We start from the raw sequence: 22,437 nt of genomic DNA, 5'->3' as shown, positions 1-22,437 counted from the left end.
ATTGCTAAGTGCTGATAAGTGCTTTCTTTATTAAAATCGTGTTTTTCTTTCAAAACTTAACGAATGAATGTTCATAATTGTTTGTATTGATTTGCATTATTTTATTTCAAAGATGCTTTATTTTTGTCCTGTTAATTTTTGCCTTCTGATAAAGATGCATGTGTCAGTTTTCTCGGTGCACGTTTTATTACTAATCTCCTAGGTTTGTAGAGCACTGGTTTGTTTTTTGCTTTTATCAAATACAGAACCAGAAGATTTTAAAATATTTTTACTATAGAAATTTTAGTTTACAAAAAAAAAAATTTACAGGTGGTGATTTAGGAAATTTTTTAGCTTGGTTTGAGTTCAACAGGAGGCGATAAAACAAATGAATTTTTTAAAATTTACAATTAGTTTAACTTTTTATTTATCTGTAAGGTGTATAAAAGCTGCATTTTATGGTCCAATAAAACAAAATGTGTTGCAACAACCCTCTTATCACCATTCTTCGTTCAATCAAGGTAAAATAATAGTGTGTTCTCGTTCTAAAACAAAATCTTTTGTCGTTGCACTTATTAGTTTGTCAAGTGTATTAATTAATGTGAACAGAATCATTAAGACTCGATTCCTCCTATCAAAAGGATCAACACTGGAATGATAATACTCAAAACTTCATTCATTTAACTGATATAGCACAACGAATTGGTTCAGGGGACTTACGAGAAGGCTTAGGAAAGTAATTTACATGTCGACATTGCATAAAATGAACCATTAAAATTCTCATTAATATGTCTTTTCTAGTATCATATCGGCAGCAGTCCAATCGGCAGCACCAGAAAGTTGCGCTGCCGAAATAGGTAGTCAAGGCTATGTAAACAAAGATTTGGATGAAGACGATTATGCATTTATACCGAATTGTAATAGGCCCACAACCGGTACTTTTTCAAGACAAGTGTGGAACAAATTAAAATAATTTGTGGTTTTTTCCTTATCATAGAAACGGAGTCCATCTCTTGTTTTCATGGAGAGTCTGTAGTTTTGACACCAAGTGGGAAAATTCGCTTAAAAGATCTCAAGACAGGTTAATAATTGTATTTGTCGCAAAGTAGAATGTGTTTTTTCGCAATGTATTTATAGGGATGAAAGTTGCTACTCACCATACCAAACAAACAGACAAAGTGCGTTACTCTTAAACATGAAAATGTACAATTATTTTATTCGGATGTTTAGGTTACACTTCAATACAATCCTGTATTATTTTTTTTGCATAAAGATAAGACAATCAAACATTCATCATGGATCACTCTTGTTTGGAAAGTAGAAAAAAAAGGCGTTCATGAACAAACTGGAAAATTAACAGTATCGCCTTATCATTTAATTAAAACTTTTCAGCACTACATGAATGCTGAAGGAAACTTTGGCCAAAAGGTTTCATTTGTTGCAGCCAAAAGAGTGAAAGTAGGGGATCAAGTAGAGGTAGTACAAAATGTTACAAGTTCACAAAAACGAATTGAAACACAAGTGATTCATGCAAACGTTATTTCTATTTACGGAAAATATTCTACTAATCAGAAACATGAAGGCCTATATGCTCCAGTAACGGTTAAGGGAACATTGATTGTTGACAACATTATTGCAAGCCAATACAGTACACTTCCACAAATCCCTCCTTACTTTGACGATATTGTACATTATTCAGCCCATAAATTATTACGACCACTCTATAAATTAATACAGACACTGCATACTTTTATCCCCGACTCGTGCAATATTTATCTAGCATCGGGAATAGAAATGATCACGTTTCATTTACGTATTCTTACTGAAAAGATTATTCAATTACAAAATTACAATATTTTCAGCTTAACTAGTAATCGTGTGAAGTAAATTTAAGTTTTTTTTTGCAAAATACATCATTCTATTGAGCATTTGAAAAAAAAAATGTATTTCAACTGTCTCTACTTTATTCTACGCGAATTTCCATCATCCTGTTGCAGTTGCGTAAAAGTGTTAAATGAACAGTTTTATTTTTTCAGGTAAATACATTGTATTGAGCAACAAACTTTAGTATTTTAGATTAAAAGACCCGTGGTTAATAGTAAATGGATACGACACAAAGTTTTTTAATATGAAAACTCAATTTTTTTTCAGGTCCATAATAAAAGAATGACGAAATAATTCATTTTTGTCGTTTTTAGTATAGTAATTTCTTATTTAACAGCGGGCATTTTTTTTATTTCACTTCTCCAAAACGTTGTAAATAATGTATGATGCTGAGCAAGAATGAACTGGAACAAACACTATAAAAAATGTATTTCGTAGATACATAATTCCGTTAAAGAAGACCCCCAAAAAAATATGATGATAGCTCCCTTTTAAAGCAGAGTAAAACATCCAAAGAAAGGGTCATAATATAAATTGTTACAGCAAACGGATCCGAGTACGAATTTCATTTTCATTGAAAATTCTTTTTGTAAAGAAGTCACGGTTGTTTTAGTTTTGACAGCTTTTTAACTGTCCTCTTGGGGAAAAAAACACTCCAAAAATAGTTTTGAAAAGTTTATATAATAACGCTTATCATAACTTTTCAGGTTCGATTTTTTTCTTTTCGATATAAGAGATGATTTTAAAATAATCACTTATATTGTATAATGATGGTGATCTATCTAAAACTGAAATAAGAAGTAGCGATATATTATAAATATCAAGGTGTCGTCGGACTCAATCAAACAATGTTTAATTTAAAAAAAAAGAAAAAAGTATAACATGTTTGTTTAAACAATTTGAAAAGATTTTTTTATTAATTTGGAAAAGATTATTTTTACGAATAAGCTTTTATTAATGAAGAAGACCTTGTAGCAAAATGATGTTTTCGGAAAAAACATAGTTTTCTTTAAAGGACTTTAAAGCGTTGTGTACTAAAGTGTACCGTGTTTAACCCAATTGTTTATGGGTTTCAAACAACACTATACCCAATTCATAATAAGTCTTGGGAGTACACAAAGATGTTACTGCAGTAATAATTTAAATAATTAAAATTTTTTTTTATCATGTCGCACTAGTTTTAAAGTGAGTATAATTGTATGAAAAATTTTCAAAACAAGACACACGTAAATCGTCTTCCCATTTCGGGTATGGTTTACGAGCGGGTTCACCATTATGAATAACGTAGTGCGGGACATTACTAGAATGTTTGTTGTTAGTCTTTCTAGTTTTGTCTGAGCTTAAAGAATCAACAAAATCTTGGTGAAGATAACGTTGATCCTCAGTTAAGTTAAAAGGTTCGCCGTGTGTGCTTAAGTAGCTATCATTGAAACGGAAGGCGGTTGGATGGAGTTTATGATTTCGATAACCTTTTTCCGATTTAAACTGCGGATGTTTTTTTCGCTTTGTTTTGCTTGTTTTCCCTTCCAAGAAATCTAAAGGATACATAAAACGGTTGATGTGTGTGTCACTGTCACTTGAACTTTTTTTATTTATTCCCCTTTTATATTCACTTTCTTTATTGTTTTTAGAATGTGAGACATGCGGTTCTTTTCTGAAAATGTTAAATGGTTGACTTATGAAGTGTTCCCGACCTTGTCGTGAATTTGGCAATTTGTCAAAAAGCGGATTTACAACAGGTAAATTCGATTCAATTTGCCGTGTTTCATAGGATGCATAAGGAATTATTTTTTTTAATTTTATGGAACTCATTGCAGAAGGTTTGTGTGCATAAAAGGGTTTCATGGTGTGTTCTTTATCATATAATTTTTTCAATTCTTGTGAAAGTTTGTGGGAATGGGTCTGTAATAATGAATACACGGGACATGTTCTTCCTGATCGACTGATAGAATGATATAGATTCGCTATTGCATCACATTTTTCTATGACGCCGTCATTTGAGATAACACATTTCAGATCTTGTAAAATGGAAATGAGTCGGTGCAAGATTGAATCAAAATCGTGATAAGCACTGAGCACCTCAAATTGATTTACTACCTCGTCTATATCAATATATCCCTTTAACAAATAAAAAAACAAACTAATGAAATGATGTTCAGGACAACTCTTTTTGGTATAACTACCATTCGTTTTCTTTTTAAAAACATGGCAATTATTATTCAAATCTCTTAATTTAAAATTACCTTATGGTAGGGATCAAAGCATTTATATACGAGATGCGTATTTTTCATACACACTTCTTTCAAAAAATCTTCGCGACTTTTACGTATTTTTTTTGTATTCTTCGGTTTAATTTCATTTGGGTCCGTCATGAACGCTTCCGACTCGAGCCCTGATTTTGAAATTGGATGTAAGCGGACATCATGGGCGGTGATCACATCATTTTTAATTTCGTTCACATTTATGCAATTGACTGTTGAATCGTTAACGGGTTCTGTATTTGTTTCACAAAAAAGAGTTTTTTCCTTCTCAGTATCTTGAAGGAAGGTTTTAGCTGTTAATGTAATTTTTTTAAAAGAAAGCATTGTAGACAGATCATCTAAAGAACGAGTTGAATTCACTTTATTAACGTCTTTAATAAAAAGTTGTAACATCAACAAATTAGTTTGTTTTATAAAAAAGACATATGCTAAATTTAAAGTAATTCATTTATCAGGAAGTCAAAACATTCTTTACCATAGTGGGTTTTTGTGGACATTTCACGTAGGCAAGCCATTTATAAGTGTGAAACCAAATTGTGTACAAAAACAGTATCGCTTATTTTGATCCTTCATCATAGTTTTTTGCAATTTTTCAAATGATGGTGATTTTAATTCAGGAACATATAGTAACATTTAGATATTTCTTTATTTTTGTTTAAGTACTAATATTAACAGGTACTAAAAACAGTGTTTAATCTTTACAGTAACGAAAATGAACGGGTACTCCAATCAACTCTTGAAGGAATCCAAGCAAAAAACTATTAAGATCAGGAGCAATAGCAATTCTTAAAAAAATTGTATTTTTTTTTTCTCACAACGAAATTTAAATGGGAAAAACTTGAAAAAGAATATTCCACACCACCCTTTTTAGTTAAAAAACTTCTATTGAATTTTTCTTTTTAAAGGATGGTGTAGAGCATAAAAAAGACACTTTGACAATCTAACAAATTTTGAGCTGTATGGAAAAGCACAAATGGGGACTCTCATAATTCCGTTTTCGCGCTGAAGGAAAGACTTTATATACAGAACACGGTAAAAAAAAAAGTAGTTTCTTTACAGCTTGCTCTAGTGCAAACATTAGAACCTTTCGTCAGTATTAGGCTTTGCATTTTCTTCAGTGTAACGTTGTTTTATATATGCTACAATATTATGACTTTTTCTTTAACGATTAAAAAAAAAAACATTTCTATAGAAAAGGAATGTTTTTTTTTTTCTCGTCGCAAACAAATAGGAGATATAATCAAATCGACGACTCTTTTATCGGTATTAGATTATACCGATAACATTTTTTCAGTGCATTAAATGCGATATTATTATGGTTTTTTATTAATTAAGGAAACAACCTTATAAGTTAGAAAAATGTTCATGTTATTGCAGCATTGAAGGTAGGAAAGAGCCTGTCGGGGTTCATTGGCACAAGTTCAAACAAAAAACTTCAAGAAGTTGCTTTGAAATTGGAACAAAAAAATATAGTTAATTTATAAAGGCTTAGCAATAGTAACATCTACGGAAAAAGCTAGTAGTAAAATTTTGAAATGCTGAACAACGAACGCAGTGTTCGATTAACTGGTTTCTATATTTTTTTGTGGTGTGATTCGGTTTTTAAACAAGCAAGACATTAACAAAAAAATTTGCGAAACGGTGATAAAACAAAATAAAAAGTTTTAAGATGCCAAGCAGCTATTTCTGTGATCGGAGATTTTTGAAATTAATAAAATTTTCTCTCTACGAAAAAACTGATAAAGTGTTAAATGTACGAAAACTTATTTCTTCTATTGTGAAATTGATACCAGAGTTTGAATTTAAAGATAATTTTTTTCAATATTTCGAAACGTGGCAATTTGATTATTCTTGTTCAGATTCATCTTCTTCTTCTCCCTCTCCTTCTTCACGCAACCAGCAAATGAACGGTTCCGTTACTTTTTTCGCTACAAGATAAGCTTCTCGAAGATCCTTATTTTTAGTTTTCGTGTAATGTTTAATAATCCCCTCTGAATAATATGTTAATTTTAATTTGCAGCGGAAAAAAACTATAAAAATTTTACCTTCGTGTAACACATCTTCATTGTAGAGCTTCTGTAAAGTATAAGGAAAATCGTAAAAAGATGACTCTAACGACGTTGTGTTATTCAAAGCAATATAGTCTTCAAGTACTGTTAAAATATCTCGATTTGACATGCCTTGAGCAACCTACAAAGGCAGGAATGAATTATTTAATTTATCAGCTAACTGTTCTTCTAAATACTATTTATAAAAAGACTTTATTGTTACCTCCTTGATAAAAGGAATATATTCATCTAAAAGTTTTGATAAAGGTTTTTGATTTTTTGAAAAAAATACTTCTAGTGCAATATAAAATTTAACGCGATTATTAAAACTTTGTGTTATTTGGAGCATTCGCAGTTCGTTAAAGAAATCAGTAGGTGATAATCTGCTCGATTCAGTATTGTTAGCTGATGTTGGTGGGTTTTGATTGGTATTTTCTACCAAATTGGTTAGGCGCTCAATAATACTTTGGATCTCAGGACTTTGATAATGAAGATCTTCTATATCTGCCATGCATTCTTTTGATTTACCTTTTTTGTTTTTTAAAAATTTTTTGCTTGGTATGTTACCATCATCAAGATCACTTTCATTTTTCTTTTCTTCTACTATATAGCTTTTTGTTAATTTGGAAGTATCTTGTGAGGGGTCTTTGGTGTCAGTATCATCTGATAGAGTGTCGCAGTCAATGCTCCCATCTTTGCATGTTTGACCCTTTATTTTCTTTGTTTTTTTAATCTTTTTAATATCTTCGCCTGATCCGTTCAATAATTCCGTATCACCTTCTGACGTTTTAGGCTTGGTTTTAATCGATTTATCTTTCTTCCCCTCTTGTTTTGATTTCCTAATAACCAACAAACAAAAAAATGTTATGAAAAATATGCAATTTTCTAATAACAAAAAAAAACTACTTTGTTTGAGTGCCAAGTGTTGAGTCACCTCCATCAGGAGGATTCTTCATAATAAATGTTGCTAATTTGTGACGATTATCAACTTGGCCCTGATTCCCGCATGCGTTGCAACGGTAGCCAACTCGATTTTTTTTTAATAAAAGATCGATTTCTGGTAGCTTACATTGCTCACATAAAACAAATTTGTCAATAAATTTGTCAATTAACAATTGTAAATCCTGTTGTGTATGAGAGCCATTGACAATAGCTTTTCCTTCAGAAGGATCGAATTTGGATTGAGAACCCAGTTCATGACCGCAAAATTTTGTTGGATCTAATATGAAAAAACAAATTAAAAAAAACATATGAAAATATATGACGTACAATCAGGTGGTCGTTTTAATGCTCTCGCTATGTCTGCCATATTTACTATATTCGTTCGAATACCGTTACCCCGACCCTCTACTTTGGCAACAAGTCGTGGCATTTTATAACGGTAATTGGGATCATCCTTTTTATAGCTGGGAATACTCAACATTTTAACTCAATTAATGAACTTCACTATTATAAGGTCTCAGAAACCAATGAAGCTTTATAAAACGACAATAATGTCCTCTTGTGCTTATGTTTTCGTTGATATATAAACACGGCGTCATGCCACTTTTTCTTGTGTGACTTAACACGGCATAATTTTTCGTATTTGTATATGTCCCAAATGCCTGGAAACAGGTCTTGAAGACACAATTTTCCTAGTAGCTACGTGATTACCTCCTTTATTAAAGTTTCTTATTGAATCAACCTTTTTCACGACTTCGCCTTTTCATAACATTTTTATTTAAAACTTACATCTTGATTGCATTTTAGTTTTAAAAAAAAGTGTCTGTCATAATGGAGAGTGTTAGACATGAGAAAGTAGTCGTTTTAATACGTTAACATTTTATTTAATGGCATGTTTTATTTTTTTGCTAATGAGCAATACATTTTGATTTGAAACAATCTAGCAAACACAATTATCTGGGACTGTTTTTCTGTCATATGATATAGGTGTTGATGGCAAATGCTAGATTTGAAAATACAATCTAAAAATAAAAAAGTATGAGTACATTAAAAACACCTGAAGACTGGCGTCAAAGTGTTGCAAATATTTGTAAAGATATGGGCGTTTCCAATTTTGATACAGAAGCATTGAATGCTTTAACCCTTGTATTACAGCGTAGGTCGTTTAAGTTAAATATATTCTACATTCCTTTTTTAGAAGAAACAGTTAAAATTTTAAAAAGTTGCACCGCAATAGCTAAATCTGAAGGACGCTCAACTATTACAATGACAAATGCTCGTGTCGCATGTCATTTGTATGATACATCTTCAATCGTTAATCCACGATTTCACAAAGTAAAAAAAAAATCGTCAATTCATTACACAGAGGCGTTAATTGCTTTGATTTGTGTTTGAATAGAAAAAACTTTGCGATTTAGCAGAAATAATTAACTCACAACCACTTTTACCAGAATGCTTTATGGATCCGGAATTGTGCACGAGTCTAAATTTATCCGCACCTCCATGGAAGCTTTCAAATTATAATAAATCTGAATGATATTCGATGTTTTAAAATTTTTTTCATTTCTTTTTAACAAAAATAACCTTTGTTACCATTTCAGTTAAATATGTTGAATTGATCCTTATTTTAAAACACTTGGCTCAAGGTGTGCTGATTAGACTTTAAAGTAAAAAATTATCATCTATCAATTAGATCATTTTTTTGCTAGTGCTATAAAATATAAGTGTTGACTTGATACGAATTAATTATTTTGTAGGTGTTTTTCATAACGTTATTAATAAGACTACTCAAATACGGAAAACATCTCGACCAAACTCGTTTACAAAACTTTGATAAGATTTCTGTGAAAATTAAATAAGAGATCACTACGGTTGTTCCGCAATAGACAAGAGAAGAATCTTGTTAATATTTTTGATTTTTAAAAGAATCTGAAAACAGTAGTACAATGTTACACTGTAAGACATGATGAATTTACGTCATAACAAGTTGGATGAGATTGGAGAGTGTTAGCTGTCTCTTTAAAAAATTTTTGAATACTCTGGCGCAAAGCTCCATTCACTGGTTGGTCCATGTCTAAAAATTCTGAAGGAATCAGAAATGACACGATAAGAAAGTTGACAAAAAATTATTACTTTGAGTATAAATGAGTTCATGAAGAAAAAGAACAAAGGAATCTATAAACGGTAAAGTATAAGGAGGTTGACAACATGTGAAGATGGTATCAAGCTGATTCCGTAATAAGCATGTATCTACATAAAGCATCTAGAAAAATAAGAATAAAGAAAAGCAGAGTTAAAATGCTGATAACGTTGAAATGCAAAATAAAAAAAAATAATTACGTGAAGACGTAAAAAATTAAACACTCCATTATAATATCCTGTACATAAAAGAAACATGAGAAAATCAAAACAATCCTTTTTTATCTGTGGAAATAAAAAAAAAGAATTGTTATTCATAGGATCGTTTCGTTGACCATCAAGGCTTAAGCATAATGTTATTTTTTTTTATGTACTTTTTGAAGATGGATGTCAGTATGAGGAAGGGATTGAACGGTAGGCTTATTGTTGTACTTCTTCTCACGTGAAGGATAACTTGATGTATTAGACCACGATATAGAACCCGTATGATTATAATAAACATGAGATTTTTGAAAACAAGAATGAAGTAAGGAAAGAATAACTATCGTTTTTTTAGGGTAACGTTGAGATATAGCAATAAAAAGAGTTAACACAGTAGGAGAAACATTTAGTAAAGGGTCTTCCTTCCCATCATTAACGAATAAAATTTGATATTGAATAAACGCTAAAAGAATCTAGAATATAGAGGTAATCTAAAACTATTGTGTTATTTTAAATCAACTCACTGTTGCTCCAAGAAAAGAATACGAACATTTAAATAAAAGAGCAGCACACGCTTCTTTAGATAATTTGGAATTTCGGACCACAGAATAAGCCTGTAATGAAAAAAAAATAATACTTTATATTTGTTTGTTGCTTTTAATTAAGCCAGTACGGTATAAAGATCATGACGTGCTGACTGTTTGTACTCAGCAATTTGATAATGGAGTTCACGGAATTGTTGCCGAGAATACGTTGGGGTATTGGGTTGAAAAGAAGGATCAATTGTTCCAATTTTTTGTTGACCTTGTGGGTCGCCATAAATATTTGAACGTAACACGGACTCCAAAGTGTGAATTTTGTCTTGAAGAGTGGAGTCCGATTCGTCAGTGCCTTGGTTTTCTTTTTTCATCAAGGGTGTTGAGCTGTAGCGTAAGTATGACTTTAACGATGTTTTACTAGTCACACTTTCTTCTTCATGAGTGGTTGAAGAAGATTCACATTGGGTATTAGTAAATAAAGATGTATTTGTTAATGTAGGGGATTCTGCGTTTTTTCCTTGTTGACTTGAATCCAACGTGTGTTCCGGAGATTCACGTGAATCACACAAGGATAATGTTGAATAATTTGAATAGGAATATTTTTTTTTTAAAAACTGATTTTCAAAAGTACAGTGATTTGTTACGTGGGCAGTCTGAGAAGATAAAGATTTTTCTTTTAAAGGTGCAGACGAGTTATAAAAAGACAAACTACAAGCGGGTTCCCAAACATTCTGATAAATTTCATCAGATGACATTGTTTCAGTTGCATTGGTTGGTACGGGCGCTTGGGACGCCGCTACATCCGTATGATGTGTTGACCATGGAGTTGTCGTTAAACAAGCAGGATGATGACTCGAAGGAACATTAGAGGTTTTTGATTTCATGGGAGATAGTGAAAGGGTACTCGATGAAGTTCCTAGTAACGCATTTTCTATTTGCGTTAAATTGTGTGTAGATGTCCATTCTGAAGATGGTTTAGTTGAATTGACAACAAGCTTATAAACATTGGAGTTTCGATGATTTGTTTCTGGTTCCGCTTCATAGGTTAAACGAGTTAAATTGGGAGAAAAAAAATCATCAACTGAAGATGACGATGATAAACATATACTATGTTGTTGCCGTTTACAAGAATCATTTAGGTCTTTCATGTTTTGGTTACAACACAATGCGTCATCTATCCTTTGACCTAAAGAATTGTTTACGACACAAATTAGGAGTTTTTCGTCGATTTGAATGCGAATTACCTTGCCTGTTACATTCTGGCGATGCATTTAATGAAACGCAATTTTTTGTTTCAAATTGATTCTTGTAAAAAGTAACGGGAACAACCTGAAATGTATGAACATTTTTAAAAACCACTAGTGGTATGAAACAAAAATACAACTCCTACAGATGTATCTTTTTGCCATGCTGAATTGATCCAACTTCCCGTTCCAGTTCCTTTGGATACCTTATCAGAACAAGACGATGAAGAAGTGCTATCCTTATAAGTCTCTTTTAATTTTTCAGTCATAAGTGAAGAATAAACAGCATTATTTAAATGTTGAGTATATGAAAGCCCTCCTATTTTAGCGCTTCCTAACCCAACACGAACCGTAGGGGTTATGGTTTCTGACGAATCACGTGATTTGAAAGCATTTGTTAAAGTCATCTGTTTCATTTCAGATTCACAAAAACTTTCTTCTTGTGTTTGCTCATCTAATGAATGATGTTCTAAAAGATCATAGGCACCTTCCCTTGTCCAGTGGCCTGGTAGCTGGCGGTATGACGACTTGACTTGTTGAGATTCTGCTTTTAGAATTTGAGAAAATTCTTCTTGAAGTGTAACTAGTTCGTATGCGTTCAATGTTGTAACATTCAGAAAAAGATCAATCACCTTCTCAAGTACATTGGAAGGATAGAGCACTGTGGGAGTCACAAAGTCACGATAAAGAGCCTCAAGTAAAATGTCATCTCTGGAATAAAAAATTAGAGTAGAAAAAAAGAGTGTTAATAAGGCAAAACATTCTATCCATGTCAAAGTCAACACAAGAACTTTGTTTCCAGAAAATAAACAAACAAACCTAACAGCATTCAAAGGACATGATTGAGCGCAATAACGCAGGCGATCATATTCTTCCTTCCACACCTCTCCTGTTTGTGATGCAGGAGGTAGGTCAAACGATGAACTAGAATGCTCTACTTTTTCAAAATATAAAAACATCCTTTTAATTTATTTTTTTTTAAACACTACCTACCATCATCACAAGTCAATTCGGTTGGTGATAATACACTCTCTTGCTTGCCAGTGTTATCACAGTTTGAAGAACAAGAGTCCTTCGAAAAATTCCCAGTGGAGGTCAAAGAATATTCTGTGTGTAGAATGAAGTCCAGTTGAGTGTGGTGAGACTAGAACAGTTTCACCAATGAAAAATTTGTTACACTTTTTACAGTTAAACAATTAATATTTAAAGTGTTGACAATAGATACGCCCCTAAAAGGCTACAAGGTTGCTTACAGGTGTTTTGTCAAAGGATAAACGGGAGTGGGAGCTGAAATCCGAAGAGTTTTTTTGACCGCATAAGGGATGAAAATACTGTAAAGATGTTACAGAGTTCTCTAAAATAATCCTTGTGACGAGGAGAATGATATTTGAACAGTAGTTTACCCAAGGATGATACTATTAATCTTTTTGAAGGGAGATCAAAACATGAAGAAGTATTATTAGCATCCAATGATTCCGTTTCTTGCAAAGAAAGGAAACGCTGACGTTTCCGCATGACATGATCAGTGTCTTCAGTCCTCATGTGAAGGGATTTTATGTGCGGTTGAAACCGCTTCATACTTTTCTTTTTTGTACTGTTATGATGAAAATAGCGTGGGTACAATAACGTTTTATACTTTAAAAAAGAATTTAAAACACATGTTATGGCATCAGAAAAAGCACAAATGTCGTTGTAAGGTAAACTAGTAGCGTTATCTGACATGGACGCTATTCACAAAATCAACATACAAATGGTGTCTTAAATCTCAACAAACCATGATGTTGAAGTGTAGTAAATGTTCCGTGTAATGTGGGGAAATTTTCCAAACCCGTAAATCTCCAACTTAGAGATGCCACATGCGCACTCTTTCGGACATCTCGAGTATAACGGTGTAAAATGTAAGACAAACGACGACATCCCATTAAATCGGGCCTCCAGCAACAAAGATATTGAAGAAGAGCTTGTGAGTACAAATATGCATTTTCCGTTTGACATAGCAGTTCACACATGTTTTCCGTTTCCTCAGGAACAATTTCATTTTGCTCATCCTGAAAGTACACACATATCAACAGATAACAATAATTTTTAAAAAAGAAGTTAAGCTTTTCACATAGACTAGAGAAAAAAGAATGTTTTTTTAATACTGTTTAGCTTTAAAAAAAATGTATTGAAACGTTCAATACAAAATGAGCGTTATGAAAAAAAAATGATTATTTAAAAGAAACAATGAGAGACACGCACGCGTGCGTGAATCAAAATTAACACGGCGTGCACAAAAAAACTGACTTGCAAAAGAAAATCCCGTATAACATCGACAATCACTCGAACAAAAATTGTGAAATTGCTCGTAATGCGTCCCAATTTCTGTGTTTTAGCTATTTCCGAATTCTGATTTAAAGAATGATAAAAAAACAAAAATGGAACGTTCATGCAAAAACAATAAAGGCTTTTTACAGCAGTGTAACAAGTTTCCATAGTTAATAAATCCTGATTAAAGGCTAAAAGAAATTCGGAACGATGCTCTTTTTCACAAAGTTGTTGAAATGTACGAGCGGTGATAGGCGTTCGCATAAGTTGCCAATAAAACGAAGGAGGTCTCCAACTCTCAGGTGTGTTGGCAGATTCCACCATCAAACGGCGTGATTCTTCCATGTTAAAATGGGTATGAAGCAAAGAACATAAAGCTTCAAGAATCTATTCATGATGAAATTTCAAGTCAACAAATATGTATAACATTTATTTTTTGTGCGACATAAAAAATATATTACCCTCTGTTCATGTTCAATAAGAGAAAATTTGGGAATTGCAGGGTTTTTACGAAATTGCGTACTCCCTGTTGTTATGTTTGTTTCATAATGGGTTGAGGGAGTGTCATTGATTTTTTTTAAATTTGTTAACCAGGATGACAGAAGCATACACGAAGAAGCGACGTCATAATCCGGTGTGAAATCTTTTTCCATAGAATTCTACATAAAAAGGTGTTTTTTTGATGTAATAAAAAGAAAATCAGATGAGGAAAAAAAATAAATGATTACCTCAATCATACGGGAACCCTACAAAAAGTACAGCACTTTGTTCATCTTTTTTCAAAAAAAAGGTTCACTGTCATTTATAAGGCTTATTCTTCGGTGTTTTTTTTTTTTTTTTTAAACTCTAAATATTTTTTTAAAATATTCTGTATTCAAACCAAAAAATTTTCATTATAAAAGGTTCGTTACAAAAACAAAATTCGTGTAAAAAAAAAATAATAAATAGTTATGGTTTTCTTTTCAAGCAACCTGTTTGAAAAGAAGTTTACACCATTTTGGGTTCTCCTACTAGGTGTACACAAAAGAAAAAACACGTGCAGAGTGAATTGAAAAGAAACAGAAAAAAGCGAGTATTTAAAAGTTATGTTTTTTTCTATTAAAAAATTTATTTTCAATAAAAATGGTATAGGCGTTGAGCCAAATATCATTAAATGCTATGAAAATCTATGGAGATTTTTTTTTTATTATTAAACGTCTTCTGTGTTGGTGAAGGCCTTGTATAGCTGTGAACAAAAACATAACGTAGAAAATGTTGTATTTTTCTTACTATCTCTTATTTGCGTAGTGTCAAAAGATAATTTTAATTTTTCCCTACGTTACCTTTTTTTGTTTAAATAGATCATTTTGTTAGGGAGTGCTTATTTTTTTTTTTTAATGTGTAGTCCTTTTCTTGCATTGTACTTTATATTTTGATGTTATCCAATGTACAGTCAATTCGTTCTAATTGCAAACTTTAGTTTTTTTTTTAATTACGTGTAATACTTTTGTACACCTTTGTGTTTTTGACGCCGTACCTACGCTTATTCTTAGATATTTTTCTGCTATCTTTGATAAGAACTATACGTGTTTTTTTGTGATTTCAATTTCCATGACGATGCCTGGAAAAGAGTTTTTCTAGCTTTTTTTTTTTAAAGCTGTTTTTGAACGCTGTCTTATTTTAAAAGATATTAATGGGGTGTACATTAAGCTCCCACACTTTAAAAATTTTGAAAAATTCAGATGCAGGTTGTGACCATCCGATTCAATCGCAACCTCCATCCGGTAGTTTTAAGAATAAGGTTTGTTATAACAATATTTCACCAGAAGAAAAATTCTCTGCACCAAACAACGCTGCATCTCATTTTTCTATTCAAAAACCTGTCGATTGTAAAAACTCGTCTAAATTCCATTTTTTAAAAGTAATTTTCTTTCTTGCGTACTATCACTAAAATTATAAAACGAAATTTGTTTTTATTTTTATAGAATGTTCCAAAAAAAAGAACATCTCAATCTTGTCTCTCTGCAAGAAAACCAACGTATTATAAAAATGGACGTGAAACCAGAGCGGTATCAAAAGTATCAAGAGGGAATACGAAATATATGGATAGTAGTGAAACAAAAGGTTTTAGTGATAGCTCTACTACTGACAAAATCACCATGGATAAAACTTCATTACCACGAAAAGCTGTTTCACGTGCTATCTCCACCTCAGTCAATACATGTGAAAAACATGTTATTTCCCGTAATATTTCCAACTGTCGCTTAAAGAAGTACTCAGACATTTTTTCCACTTATGAAATATCCCCTAAAGTCCTTGGCACTGGTAATTTAGTCCTACCACGGGTTTTGATTAAAAAACAACACTATTTCCACCTTGTCTTAGGTATTTCCGGTGTTGTTCGTGTCGCTACTCACTTGGTCACCAAACGTCAATACGCTATTAAAACACTTTCTCGCGAAGGTGTTAATGCAAAACGAACCGCTATGCTTCACAATGAGGTAATCATATCAGTTCCGCTCTTCGAGTCGTCCTCTCTTTTTCACACTTTTCTTATCTTACTGTATGTCTTAATCACTAGCGAATTTCACTTTACGCAGTGTGTGTGTTTGTGTTGGTTTATACCGTGCAATAATCTTTTTCTTCATTTAGTTGACAAATGCCCCTGACGCTAATTTCATTTTGGTGTCATTTAGGTATCTATCTTTTTAAAGCTAGACCACCCTAATATAGCTCGGTTGATCGAAGTTTATGAATCCGAGAAAGCTATTCATCTAGTCATGGAGCTTTGTACAGGTGATTTAGAAAAAAAAGAAAGCCTCAGTGATTCACAAACAAGACACTGTTTTTTTTTCACGACAAGGTGGTGAACTTTATGATCGCTTAGCCTCCAAAAAAAAGTATACCGAAAGAGAAACTGCTCTAGTGACGCAACAGATGCTTTCCGCAATAAACTATTGCCATCAACATCGCATTTGTCATCGAGATTTAAAGTAACATCGTTTGACACATTTTATAAATCAAGTTTGACGAGGCGTCTTTTGTGTCATGTCTCTGTATATTAAAGACTGGAAAACTGGGTGTATGCTGATAAGACTCCAGATGCTCCTTTAAAATTGGTAAAGCACTTTGTTACGTGTTTCTTGTTAATTGTTTTTTCTCTTTATAGATTGATTTTGGCTTTTCAAGAATTTTCAATCCAGGGGTTCCTATGACGGCCATGCACGGAACTGTTTATTATGTTAGGTAAGAATAAAGTTGTTTTTTTGTTTTCAGTTGATTTTAAACTCATTGCATTTGTTTCGTGATTGAAGCCCTGAAGTTATGGACGGTTGTTACAAAGAAACATGTGACATTTGGTCTATTGGTGTGATTGTTTATATGTTATTATCTGGATCACCGCCATTTAACGGAGCACACGACCATGAAATTCTCCTTAAAATTAAAAGAGGTTCTTTTAAAAATGATTAAAAAAAAAAAACCTGATTTTTAATTTTGAAAAAACCATTTTTTTTTTGTCTAGGAACTTATTCACTTTCAGGACCTCAATGGGAAGGTATTAGTGGAGAAGCGAAATCCTTCATTCAATTCTTATTACAAAAAGATTCCGATAAAAGACCCTCTGCAATTGAAGCTCTACAACATTCGTGGCTTACAAAGCGCAGTGTTCTTCATCAAGACATCAGTATAAGTGTGGTCAAATCAATGCGAGAGTACGTTGTAATGAATTTCAAATGATTTCTGTTGATTATATTTTCAATTTTGGTCTTTTTGTGCTAATTTCTTTTAGTTTTTCTGTTTCTAACGTTTTACGTCGAGCTGCATTGGGTGTTGTTGCATTAGGAATGACTTCGCATGAAATTTCAGATTTACAAGTGGCTTTTCAACAATTGGATATATTGAACAAAGGTACCATCCAGGTAAACGGAATACGAGAACCAAGGGGTCATCATTATATGTTCTTTTATTACCTCGATTAGTTTCAAACTCTTGTGAAAGTTTTATGTGAGAAACTTGATATCAATGATGTGGAAGGCCAGCAGATTTGTGATAAAATCGATATCACAGGGAAGAAAGAAGTTAATTACACTGAATTTATTGCTGCTACATTGCAAGCAAAATTACTTATTGATGGAAAGTTGATACAAGATGCTTTCGCAAGGTGATATACTAAAATATTTTAAACCAATTGTTATTTTGAATCTTTTGAAGGTTTGACGTGGAGAAAAAAAACCGTATTACATTAGAAAACCTTCGATCTATCGTTGGGGACTCGTTTGATGGAACACGCGTTGAATCTATATTAAATTCTTGGGATCTTAATCATGATGGATGTTTAGACTACAATGAAGTAATAGAAACAAAAAAAAATGAAATTGTTCATCTTTGTAAAATTGTTTTGATGTTTCTCTTGTTTTCGATTTAGTTTTACGCAGCGTTGACCAATAACGATCATGTCATTCAGCCAGTTGACACGAAATTCCTTTGTGAAAAAAGAAAAGGTGTGTTTTTTTATTACTAACAAATAACGTATAGAACGTTAAATTCTTGTTTCTGTATTGGTAGCAATACAAAATTTTAATGCTGACGAAATGGAAAGGGTTCAACAAGATGATTTCCCAATCAACATCAACACGCCCTCGTTGAAGCTGTCTTGTCATAATGAATTACAAAAATCAGTGGTACCTTTAACAACTATTCATCATACATCTTTTCAACCGATTCCTTCCTCTGTTTCTTATTCTCTACAAAAAGCAATGACATGTTTACCTCATATCACGTCTTAACAAATCAATATATTACTAAAAAAATCAACCAATGAAAAAACATGTTACATACCAAACACACAGATGAAAAACCATTTTTTTTACAAATAGCTAGTTTACAGTTAAAATAATCATTTATTATTAAAGGCAATTTATTAAAATTTCTGTAATTTTTTTTTTAATATTTTGGTGACGTGTCAAGAAAAACCAGTCTGAAAAAGACCAAGTCAGCACAAACATTTAAAAACTACCGCATTATAAAAGTTTCAATGAAAAAACGACTTTTTCTTTATGACCATCGCAGTGCTACTCTCATATTTACTTGGTTTTTTTCTGGAATTCCAGATTAGTCTTTATTACAACATTTATTTTTATTCTTCAATTTGTAAAACTTTGTGAAATAGATAAGCTAGGTATATGAAGTTTGGCGCTCAACTAACGTTATATGCTATACCCGAGTGGAAGCATTTGTATATAGAATACAACACATTAAATAAATACTTATCACGTTATAAAAAACCTCCATTTTTCGAAAATTATAATTTACTAAGATTACCTGGCCATAATTTTTTTAGATCTTCGACATGTGTGCTACCCTTAACTACAGATCATCCATCAGGTCATTGAATTGTAGTGTTAGTGTAGTCGTTGCAAAATAAAAACTGACTAGAAAAAATTATAGTAGTTGATTTGATCATCGTTCCATACAATAACCGTATTAAGGTTTTCAAAAATTGTTTAAAGCATGAAACAAAAACAATAGTTTACAGTCATACCATTGATTTATTTTTAAAAAGAAAAAAAATTGAATATTTTACAAACGTTATATATATATGTCTGTGTGCAATTTTAGAATCAGAGCATACTAATGATTCAAAAAAAGAAAATATCAATTATAAATTTCTTGAAATGTTAGATCATGATTTAAAAAAAGTTAAAACTCATTTTGAAAGTGAATTGGATCATTTAAAAGAACAAATTCAAGTGTTTCAGAAAGAACTAGAACACCTCAAGGAAGAAGAAACCGCGATCAATCAGGAACAAAAAATCCATGATTATGTCCCTTTTCATACTTCCAAAACTACTAATCTTTTTGAGACGCAACGTTCGGTATAATCTCTATCAAGTCTTTAGTAACAATACTAAATCATTTTACTGGCTCCACTTCTAAAGCGAGTCTTTTATAATTTGCATATTACTTTATCTTTTTCAAATCTCTAAAATTTTTGTTAGCACAATCTTTACGAAAATGCGTGATGTAAACTCCTTAAATTATGATAATGCCAAGATTTTTTTTGGGCCTTTGGTTGCTTCAGATATTCAACCGACTTTTGCTTTTGTGTTATAGTGTAATGTTCACAAAAAGCGTTTGAATCGTGTGGCTATGGGAATGTATGATTATGCTAATCGTTTAGAAGATTTTGTTCAGCTTAATTCTATCGCATTATACAAAATTTTAAAAAAAAGAGACAAAATTTTAAGCCTTCATCGAGCACCTGAGGATTTAAAAGAAAGAAAAAAAATTCTTGTATCACTTGTCGTTTCTAAAACAATTCGAGTAAGTTTTCAAAAAAAGAAAGTAGTAAAATCTTTTTAACGCACATAGACGTTGGAGCGTTAATTTCTTTAAATTCGTCATTTAACCAACAGAATCCTGATGTATTTATTTCTTGTAACGTCATAGTTATATTCTTTTTCTTTGTAATGTTTTCCACAAGGACTCTATTATTCTTTTATACCGCGAATGCCATAATAAAATGACTTCCAATGAGTTACAAACCAATCTGAATGATGAGGTACCTTTCAACGTACCAGAAAAAAATGACCAAGAACTTAAATTTCACCTACAACAAATGCTGGCGTCCAATCATGTAATGTGCTTCGTTCACCTTAGACCAGTTGCACTGTTGACCAATATTTTAGAATTCTTTTACTAGTGGATGGATATTTTTTTTTTTGGGCTGTTCTTTCATAATTTTAATTGATGCTATCTTTGCAACAACCCTTGGAGCACAGCATCCATTGTCTTTTCAACATATTTTTATTACTATCTTTCCTATGTTTCGATTTCTATTAGCAGTGTGTTTGATAGTATGGGGAGCTGCGATCGCAACAACTGCTTTTGAATATTACGGCGTCAATTACAAGTAATTAAAAGTGAATTGAAATGATATCATTTTCTTTGTTATTTTGTAACAACTAAAAAGGTTTCTTTTGAACATTTATCCAAAATGTCATTTCACATTTACCCATTTGTTAACCTTAGCTAGTCTTTTAACATTAGCGTGGATTAGCTTTTTTGCCTTATTTATTTTCGATGTTTATTTTTCCGATTCTCCCGATAATAAAAGGTCTATAAAAAACCAATGAATTATTGTATGCTTTCATAGCGTTTTCTTTTTGTGTAGATATTGGATTTATCCATTATACTTGTTATTAGTCCAAATTTTCATTTTTTCTTTTCCTTCTTTATCTCTACCTTATTCATACCGAGTGCAAATACTTTCTCATATATGGGAAACTTTAAAAGGCGGGTACGATTCTTCTTAAAAATTTGATGTTTTCATTTTTTATATACAAAAGTCAAATAATCATTTTGTTTTTTTCCTCTTAGATTTCAATTACGTGGAAAAGTTACACTAACAGATAATCTTATTGGGGATATTTTGACATCATTACCAAAACCGCTATTGGATTTGTGGTATACAATCACATTTTATTTAACGTAAAATGCAGTAAAAGAATTTTATAATTAAGAAACAATCGAATTTTTGGATAGTCTTGCTTTAGGCAATAATTACAAAACTTTACCAGTTTATAAAGATCCTTCTCTCCCCGTCATGCTTTTCTTTACATTTATTCCTTATTGGATACGCTTTATTCAGTGTTTTAAAAGATACATGAATGAAAATGGTCCTAGAACCATTCATATTTGGAATATGGGGAAATACCTTTCCTCTATGGTACTCATCGTCACTTCACTTATACAATGGTAGTTGTTATGTGAAGAAAAAAAAACAGTGACCCGGCACTTGAGCCATTGCCTAATGCCTTTTTTCCCTCCACTTTTGATGTAGGGAAAAAATTGGTCTTTCTATTTACGCTTCACGACTTATATTTATACTGGGATATTTAGTTGCTTCGCTCTATAATTTAATATGGGATTGTGTTGTTGACTGGGGTCTACTACCAGATCCAGATCATTTTATTCGGTACGTCAGTGGTATGACATGGGCATTTAATGTAACATTCGCCGTCCTGGCTACTTTACGTGAAACCTGTTACACTAATCGACATGTTTTGATATTCTTCTTCTAAATACAACAAGTTTATTTAACTGAGCTTCAAATAAAAAATCAATAGAGTGACTTTTAACATAATGCGTAATTGGGTTTTTGGATTGTGTGGGGGTGCATTCATATAAAAACAGACCACATCTGAGAGTTTTATACCCTCAATGGATATATTATTTCACCACATTAATCAATTTATTTGGACGTCTTTTATGGGTTTTGACGCTCATACCTATTGGCATCATCACGGATAAAGTATGCAATGTCAAGATAACACATATCGTATGAATTTGTTATTATTTTTTTTCTAGCAAATGAATAGCGAAATTTTACTTCTTGTTATCTCCTCATTAGAAATAATTCGTCGAAGTGTAGTAAGCAACATGTTACCGTTTTCAGTAAAAGCAGTGTTTTTTATTATCCTAGAAAATGTTAATGTTGAGTTTTTACTGTTTTTTTTTATAGTGGGTTATTTTACGCTTGGAAAATGAACACTTAACAAACTCATCAAAATATCGTGCGATTCTTTGGATACCGAAAGTCCATCACGAGAATGAATCACTTGATTCCATGCTTCTTTACAAAACTAGTGAATTTTGAATCAAGTTTTTTTCATCTTGGTATGTTTCATAGTTTTTGTCTATAACATTGATGAAGAGTTGTTGTGGTTTCAAAGAACTGAAACATGCATGAAACAGTCTGTCGGTTGATTTTTTAACATATGTAAATGAACAATTTTAACTCGTTATTTTTTATTATTTGCAACAAAAAATTTTGAAATCTTTACGTGCGTTAAGTAAAACCTAACAAGCCATAAGTTTTTTTTTAACAATTTTTATATTCAGAAAAATGAAA

At 32.0% G+C, this 22,437-nt stretch overlaps 7 protein-coding genes across 15 annotated transcripts; 4 read left to right on the top strand and 3 right to left on the bottom strand.

Moving 5' to 3' along the window:
* The first annotated feature begins 39 nt into the window (after positions 1–39).
* LOC128883890 (uncharacterized) lies at positions 40–2,525 on the top strand. Of its 3 annotated transcripts, none has more exons than XR_008459146.1 (7): positions 40–500; positions 568–715; positions 781–914; positions 977–1,060; positions 1,117–1,157; positions 1,210–2,015; positions 2,131–2,525. XR_008459146.1 is itself a non-coding variant. In XM_054136740.1 (7 exons), exons 1-6 carry the CDS (start codon positions 368–370, stop codon positions 1,864–1,866), a joined length of 1,176 nt encoding a protein of 391 aa, XP_053992715.1. In that variant the 5' UTR covers positions 40–367; the 3' UTR covers positions 1,867–2,015; positions 2,131–2,525. The 3 variants fall into 3 exon arrangements, 1 of the variants encoding a protein (XP_053992715.1); XR_008459145.1 differs by having other exon boundaries at positions 559–715; XM_054136740.1 differs by having other exon boundaries at positions 589–715.
* A 432-nt stretch (positions 2,526–2,957) lies between these two features.
* LOC128884016 (uncharacterized) lies at positions 2,958–4,551 on the bottom strand. The gene is made up of 2 exons (XM_054136979.1): positions 4,107–4,551; positions 2,958–3,981 (listed from the first exon to the last, which is right to left on the bottom strand). The coding sequence occupies exons 1-2, from the start codon at positions 4,515–4,517 to the stop codon at positions 3,028–3,030; spliced, it is 1,365 nt and encodes a 454-aa protein (XP_053992954.1). The 5' UTR covers positions 4,518–4,551; the 3' UTR covers positions 2,958–3,027.
* Positions 4,552–5,531: 980 nt separating this feature from the next.
* Positions 5,532–7,739, bottom strand: LOC128884365 (eukaryotic translation initiation factor 5-like). 2 transcript variants are annotated; one of them, XR_008459366.1, is made up of 6 exons: positions 7,442–7,739; positions 7,079–7,391; positions 6,396–7,011; positions 6,170–6,314; positions 5,915–6,115; positions 5,532–5,860 (listed from the first exon to the last, which is right to left on the bottom strand). XR_008459366.1 is itself a non-coding variant. In XM_054137723.1 (5 exons), exons 1-5 carry the CDS (start codon positions 7,593–7,595, stop codon positions 5,970–5,972), a joined length of 1,374 nt encoding a protein of 457 aa, XP_053993698.1. In that variant the 5' UTR covers positions 7,596–7,739; the 3' UTR covers positions 5,534–5,969. The 2 variants fall into 2 exon arrangements, 1 of the variants encoding a protein (XP_053993698.1); XM_054137723.1 differs by having other exon boundaries at positions 5,534–6,115.
* An 86-nt stretch (positions 7,740–7,825) lies between these two features.
* On the top strand, positions 7,826–8,684 carry LOC128884366 (uncharacterized). Its single transcript, XM_054137724.1, has 3 exons — positions 7,826–8,270; positions 8,313–8,449; positions 8,514–8,684. Exons 1-3 carry the CDS (start codon positions 8,153–8,155, stop codon positions 8,649–8,651), a joined length of 393 nt encoding a protein of 130 aa, XP_053993699.1. The 5' UTR covers positions 7,826–8,152; the 3' UTR covers positions 8,652–8,684.
* A 139-nt stretch (positions 8,685–8,823) lies between these two features.
* On the bottom strand, positions 8,824–14,474 carry LOC128884364 (uncharacterized). 5 transcript variants are annotated; one of them, XM_054137720.1, is made up of 18 exons: positions 14,273–14,473; positions 14,006–14,203; positions 13,692–13,931; positions 13,524–13,625; positions 13,012–13,285; positions 12,641–12,964; positions 12,491–12,591; positions 12,231–12,381; positions 12,057–12,174; positions 11,384–11,948; positions 11,238–11,322; positions 10,128–11,179; positions 9,979–10,068; positions 9,628–9,927; positions 9,455–9,538; positions 9,248–9,377; positions 9,091–9,188; positions 8,824–9,043 (listed from the first exon to the last, which is right to left on the bottom strand). In XM_054137720.1, exons 1-18 carry the CDS (start codon positions 14,279–14,281, stop codon positions 8,981–8,983), a joined length of 3,984 nt encoding a protein of 1,327 aa, XP_053993695.1. In that variant the 5' UTR covers positions 14,282–14,473; the 3' UTR covers positions 8,824–8,980. The 5 variants fall into 5 exon arrangements, with proteins under 5 accessions (XP_053993695.1, XP_053993696.1, XP_053993693.1 ...); XM_054137721.1 differs by having other exon boundaries at positions 9,091–9,197; positions 12,641–12,952; positions 14,273–14,472; XM_054137718.1 differs by having other exon boundaries at positions 9,091–9,197; positions 14,273–14,471.
* Positions 14,475–14,591: 117 nt separating this feature from the next.
* Positions 14,592–18,567, top strand: LOC128883839 (calcium-dependent protein kinase 2-like). Of its 2 annotated transcripts, none has more exons than XM_054136630.1 (14): positions 14,592–15,444; positions 15,509–15,848; positions 15,909–16,024; positions 16,220–16,319; positions 16,387–16,516; positions 16,591–16,642; positions 16,693–16,769; positions 16,838–16,974; positions 17,047–17,236; positions 17,314–17,432; positions 17,559–17,685; positions 17,736–17,874; positions 17,950–18,025; positions 18,090–18,567. In XM_054136630.1, exons 1-14 carry the CDS (start codon positions 15,217–15,219, stop codon positions 18,308–18,310), a joined length of 2,052 nt encoding a protein of 683 aa, XP_053992605.1. In that variant the 5' UTR covers positions 14,592–15,216; the 3' UTR covers positions 18,311–18,567. The 2 variants fall into 2 exon arrangements, with proteins under 2 accessions (XP_053992605.1, XP_053992604.1); XM_054136629.1 differs by having other exon boundaries at positions 14,593–15,444; positions 17,314–17,443; positions 17,504–17,685; positions 18,090–18,566.
* A 113-nt stretch (positions 18,568–18,680) lies between these two features.
* On the top strand, positions 18,681–22,385 carry LOC128883987 (xenotropic and polytropic retrovirus receptor 1-like). Its single transcript, XM_054136921.1, has 14 exons — positions 18,681–18,908; positions 19,143–19,399; positions 19,638–19,847; positions 20,008–20,160; positions 20,213–20,436; positions 20,497–20,640; positions 20,698–20,823; positions 20,904–21,014; positions 21,069–21,281; positions 21,367–21,501; positions 21,720–21,837; positions 21,894–21,956; positions 22,048–22,202; positions 22,259–22,385. The coding sequence occupies exons 1-13, from the start codon at positions 18,707–18,709 to the stop codon at positions 22,180–22,182; spliced, it is 2,091 nt and encodes a 696-aa protein (XP_053992896.1). The 5' UTR covers positions 18,681–18,706; the 3' UTR covers positions 22,183–22,202; positions 22,259–22,385.
* Positions 22,386–22,437: the final 52 nt, after the last annotated feature.

Source organism: Hylaeus volcanicus, unplaced genomic scaffold (genome assembly GCF_026283585.1).
Source record: "Hylaeus volcanicus isolate JK05 unplaced genomic scaffold, UHH_iyHylVolc1.0_haploid 12237, whole genome shotgun sequence".
Taxonomy (NCBI): Eukaryota; Metazoa; Arthropoda; class Insecta; order Hymenoptera; family Colletidae; genus Hylaeus; species Hylaeus volcanicus.
The sequence above is the reverse complement of the archived record's forward strand: the minus strand, read 5'-3'. Positions and strand labels throughout refer to the sequence as shown.

Excerpts from the sequence above, each read along its gene's own strand:
- LOC128883890 (XM_054136740.1), top strand. The coding sequence starts at position 368 with ATGAATTTTTTAAAATTTACAATTAGTTTAACTTTTTATTTATCTGTA. Across the intron at positions 716-780 it reads TTACGAGAAGGCTTAGGAAA|TATCATATCGGCAGCAGTCC; the intron begins GTAATTTACATG and ends TGTCTTTTCTAG. Across the intron at positions 1,061-1,116 it reads CTTAAAAGATCTCAAGACAG|GGATGAAAGTTGCTACTCAC; the intron begins GTTAATAATTGT and ends ATGTATTTATAG.
- LOC128884016 (XM_054136979.1), bottom strand. The coding sequence starts at position 4,517 with ATGTTACAACTTTTTATTAAAGACGTTAATAAAGTGAATTCAACTCGT. Across the intron at positions 3,982-4,106 it reads GCTTTGATCCCTACCATAAG|GGATATATTGATATAGACGA; the intron begins GTAATTTTAAAT and ends TATTTGTTAAAG.
- LOC128884365 (XM_054137723.1), bottom strand. The coding sequence starts at position 7,595 with ATGTTGAGTATTCCCAGCTATAAAAAGGATGATCCCAATTACCGTTAT. Across the intron at positions 6,315-6,395 it reads ATATTCCTTTTATCAAGGAG|GTTGCTCAAGGCATGTCAAA; the intron begins GTAACAATAAAG and ends CTGCCTTTGTAG. Across the intron at positions 6,116-6,169 it reads TGAAGATGTGTTACACGAAG|AGGGGATTATTAAACATTAC; the intron begins GTAAAATTTTTA and ends CATATTATTCAG.
- LOC128884366 (XM_054137724.1), top strand. The coding sequence starts at position 8,153 with ATGAGTACATTAAAAACACCTGAAGACTGGCGTCAAAGTGTTGCAAAT. Across the intron at positions 8,271-8,312 it reads TTTAACCCTTGTATTACAGC|AAGAAACAGTTAAAATTTTA; the intron begins GTAGGTCGTTTA and ends TTCCTTTTTTAG. Across the intron at positions 8,450-8,513 it reads TTAATCCACGATTTCACAAA|AAAAAACTTTGCGATTTAGC; the intron begins GTAAAAAAAAAA and ends GTGTTTGAATAG.
- LOC128884364 (XM_054137718.1), bottom strand. Across the intron at positions 12,382-12,490 it reads TATCCTTTGACAAAACACCT|TCTCACCACACTCAACTGGA; the intron begins GTAAGCAACCTT and ends AAACTGTTCTAG. Across the intron at positions 11,949-12,056 it reads TGTCCTTTGAATGCTGTTAG|AGATGACATTTTACTTGAGG; the intron begins GTTTGTTTGTTT and ends TTTTTATTCCAG.
- LOC128883839 (XM_054136629.1), top strand. The coding sequence starts at position 15,217 with ATGGGGTGTACATTAAGCTCCCACACTTTAAAAATTTTGAAAAATTCA. Across the intron at positions 17,686-17,735 it reads ATACAAGATGCTTTCGCAAG|GTTTGACGTGGAGAAAAAAA; the intron begins GTGATATACTAA and ends AATCTTTTGAAG. Across the intron at positions 18,026-18,089 it reads CCTTTGTGAAAAAAGAAAAG|CAATACAAAATTTTAATGCT; the intron begins GTGTGTTTTTTT and ends CTGTATTGGTAG.
- LOC128883987 (XM_054136921.1), top strand. The coding sequence starts at position 18,707 with ATGAAGTTTGGCGCTCAACTAACGTTATATGCTATACCCGAGTGGAAG. Across the intron at positions 19,848-20,007 it reads TCGTTTCTAAAACAATTCGA|GACTCTATTATTCTTTTATA; the intron begins GTAAGTTTTCAA and ends GTTTTCCACAAG. Across the intron at positions 20,824-20,903 it reads TGGGAAACTTTAAAAGGCGG|ATTTCAATTACGTGGAAAAG; the intron begins GTACGATTCTTC and ends TTTTCCTCTTAG.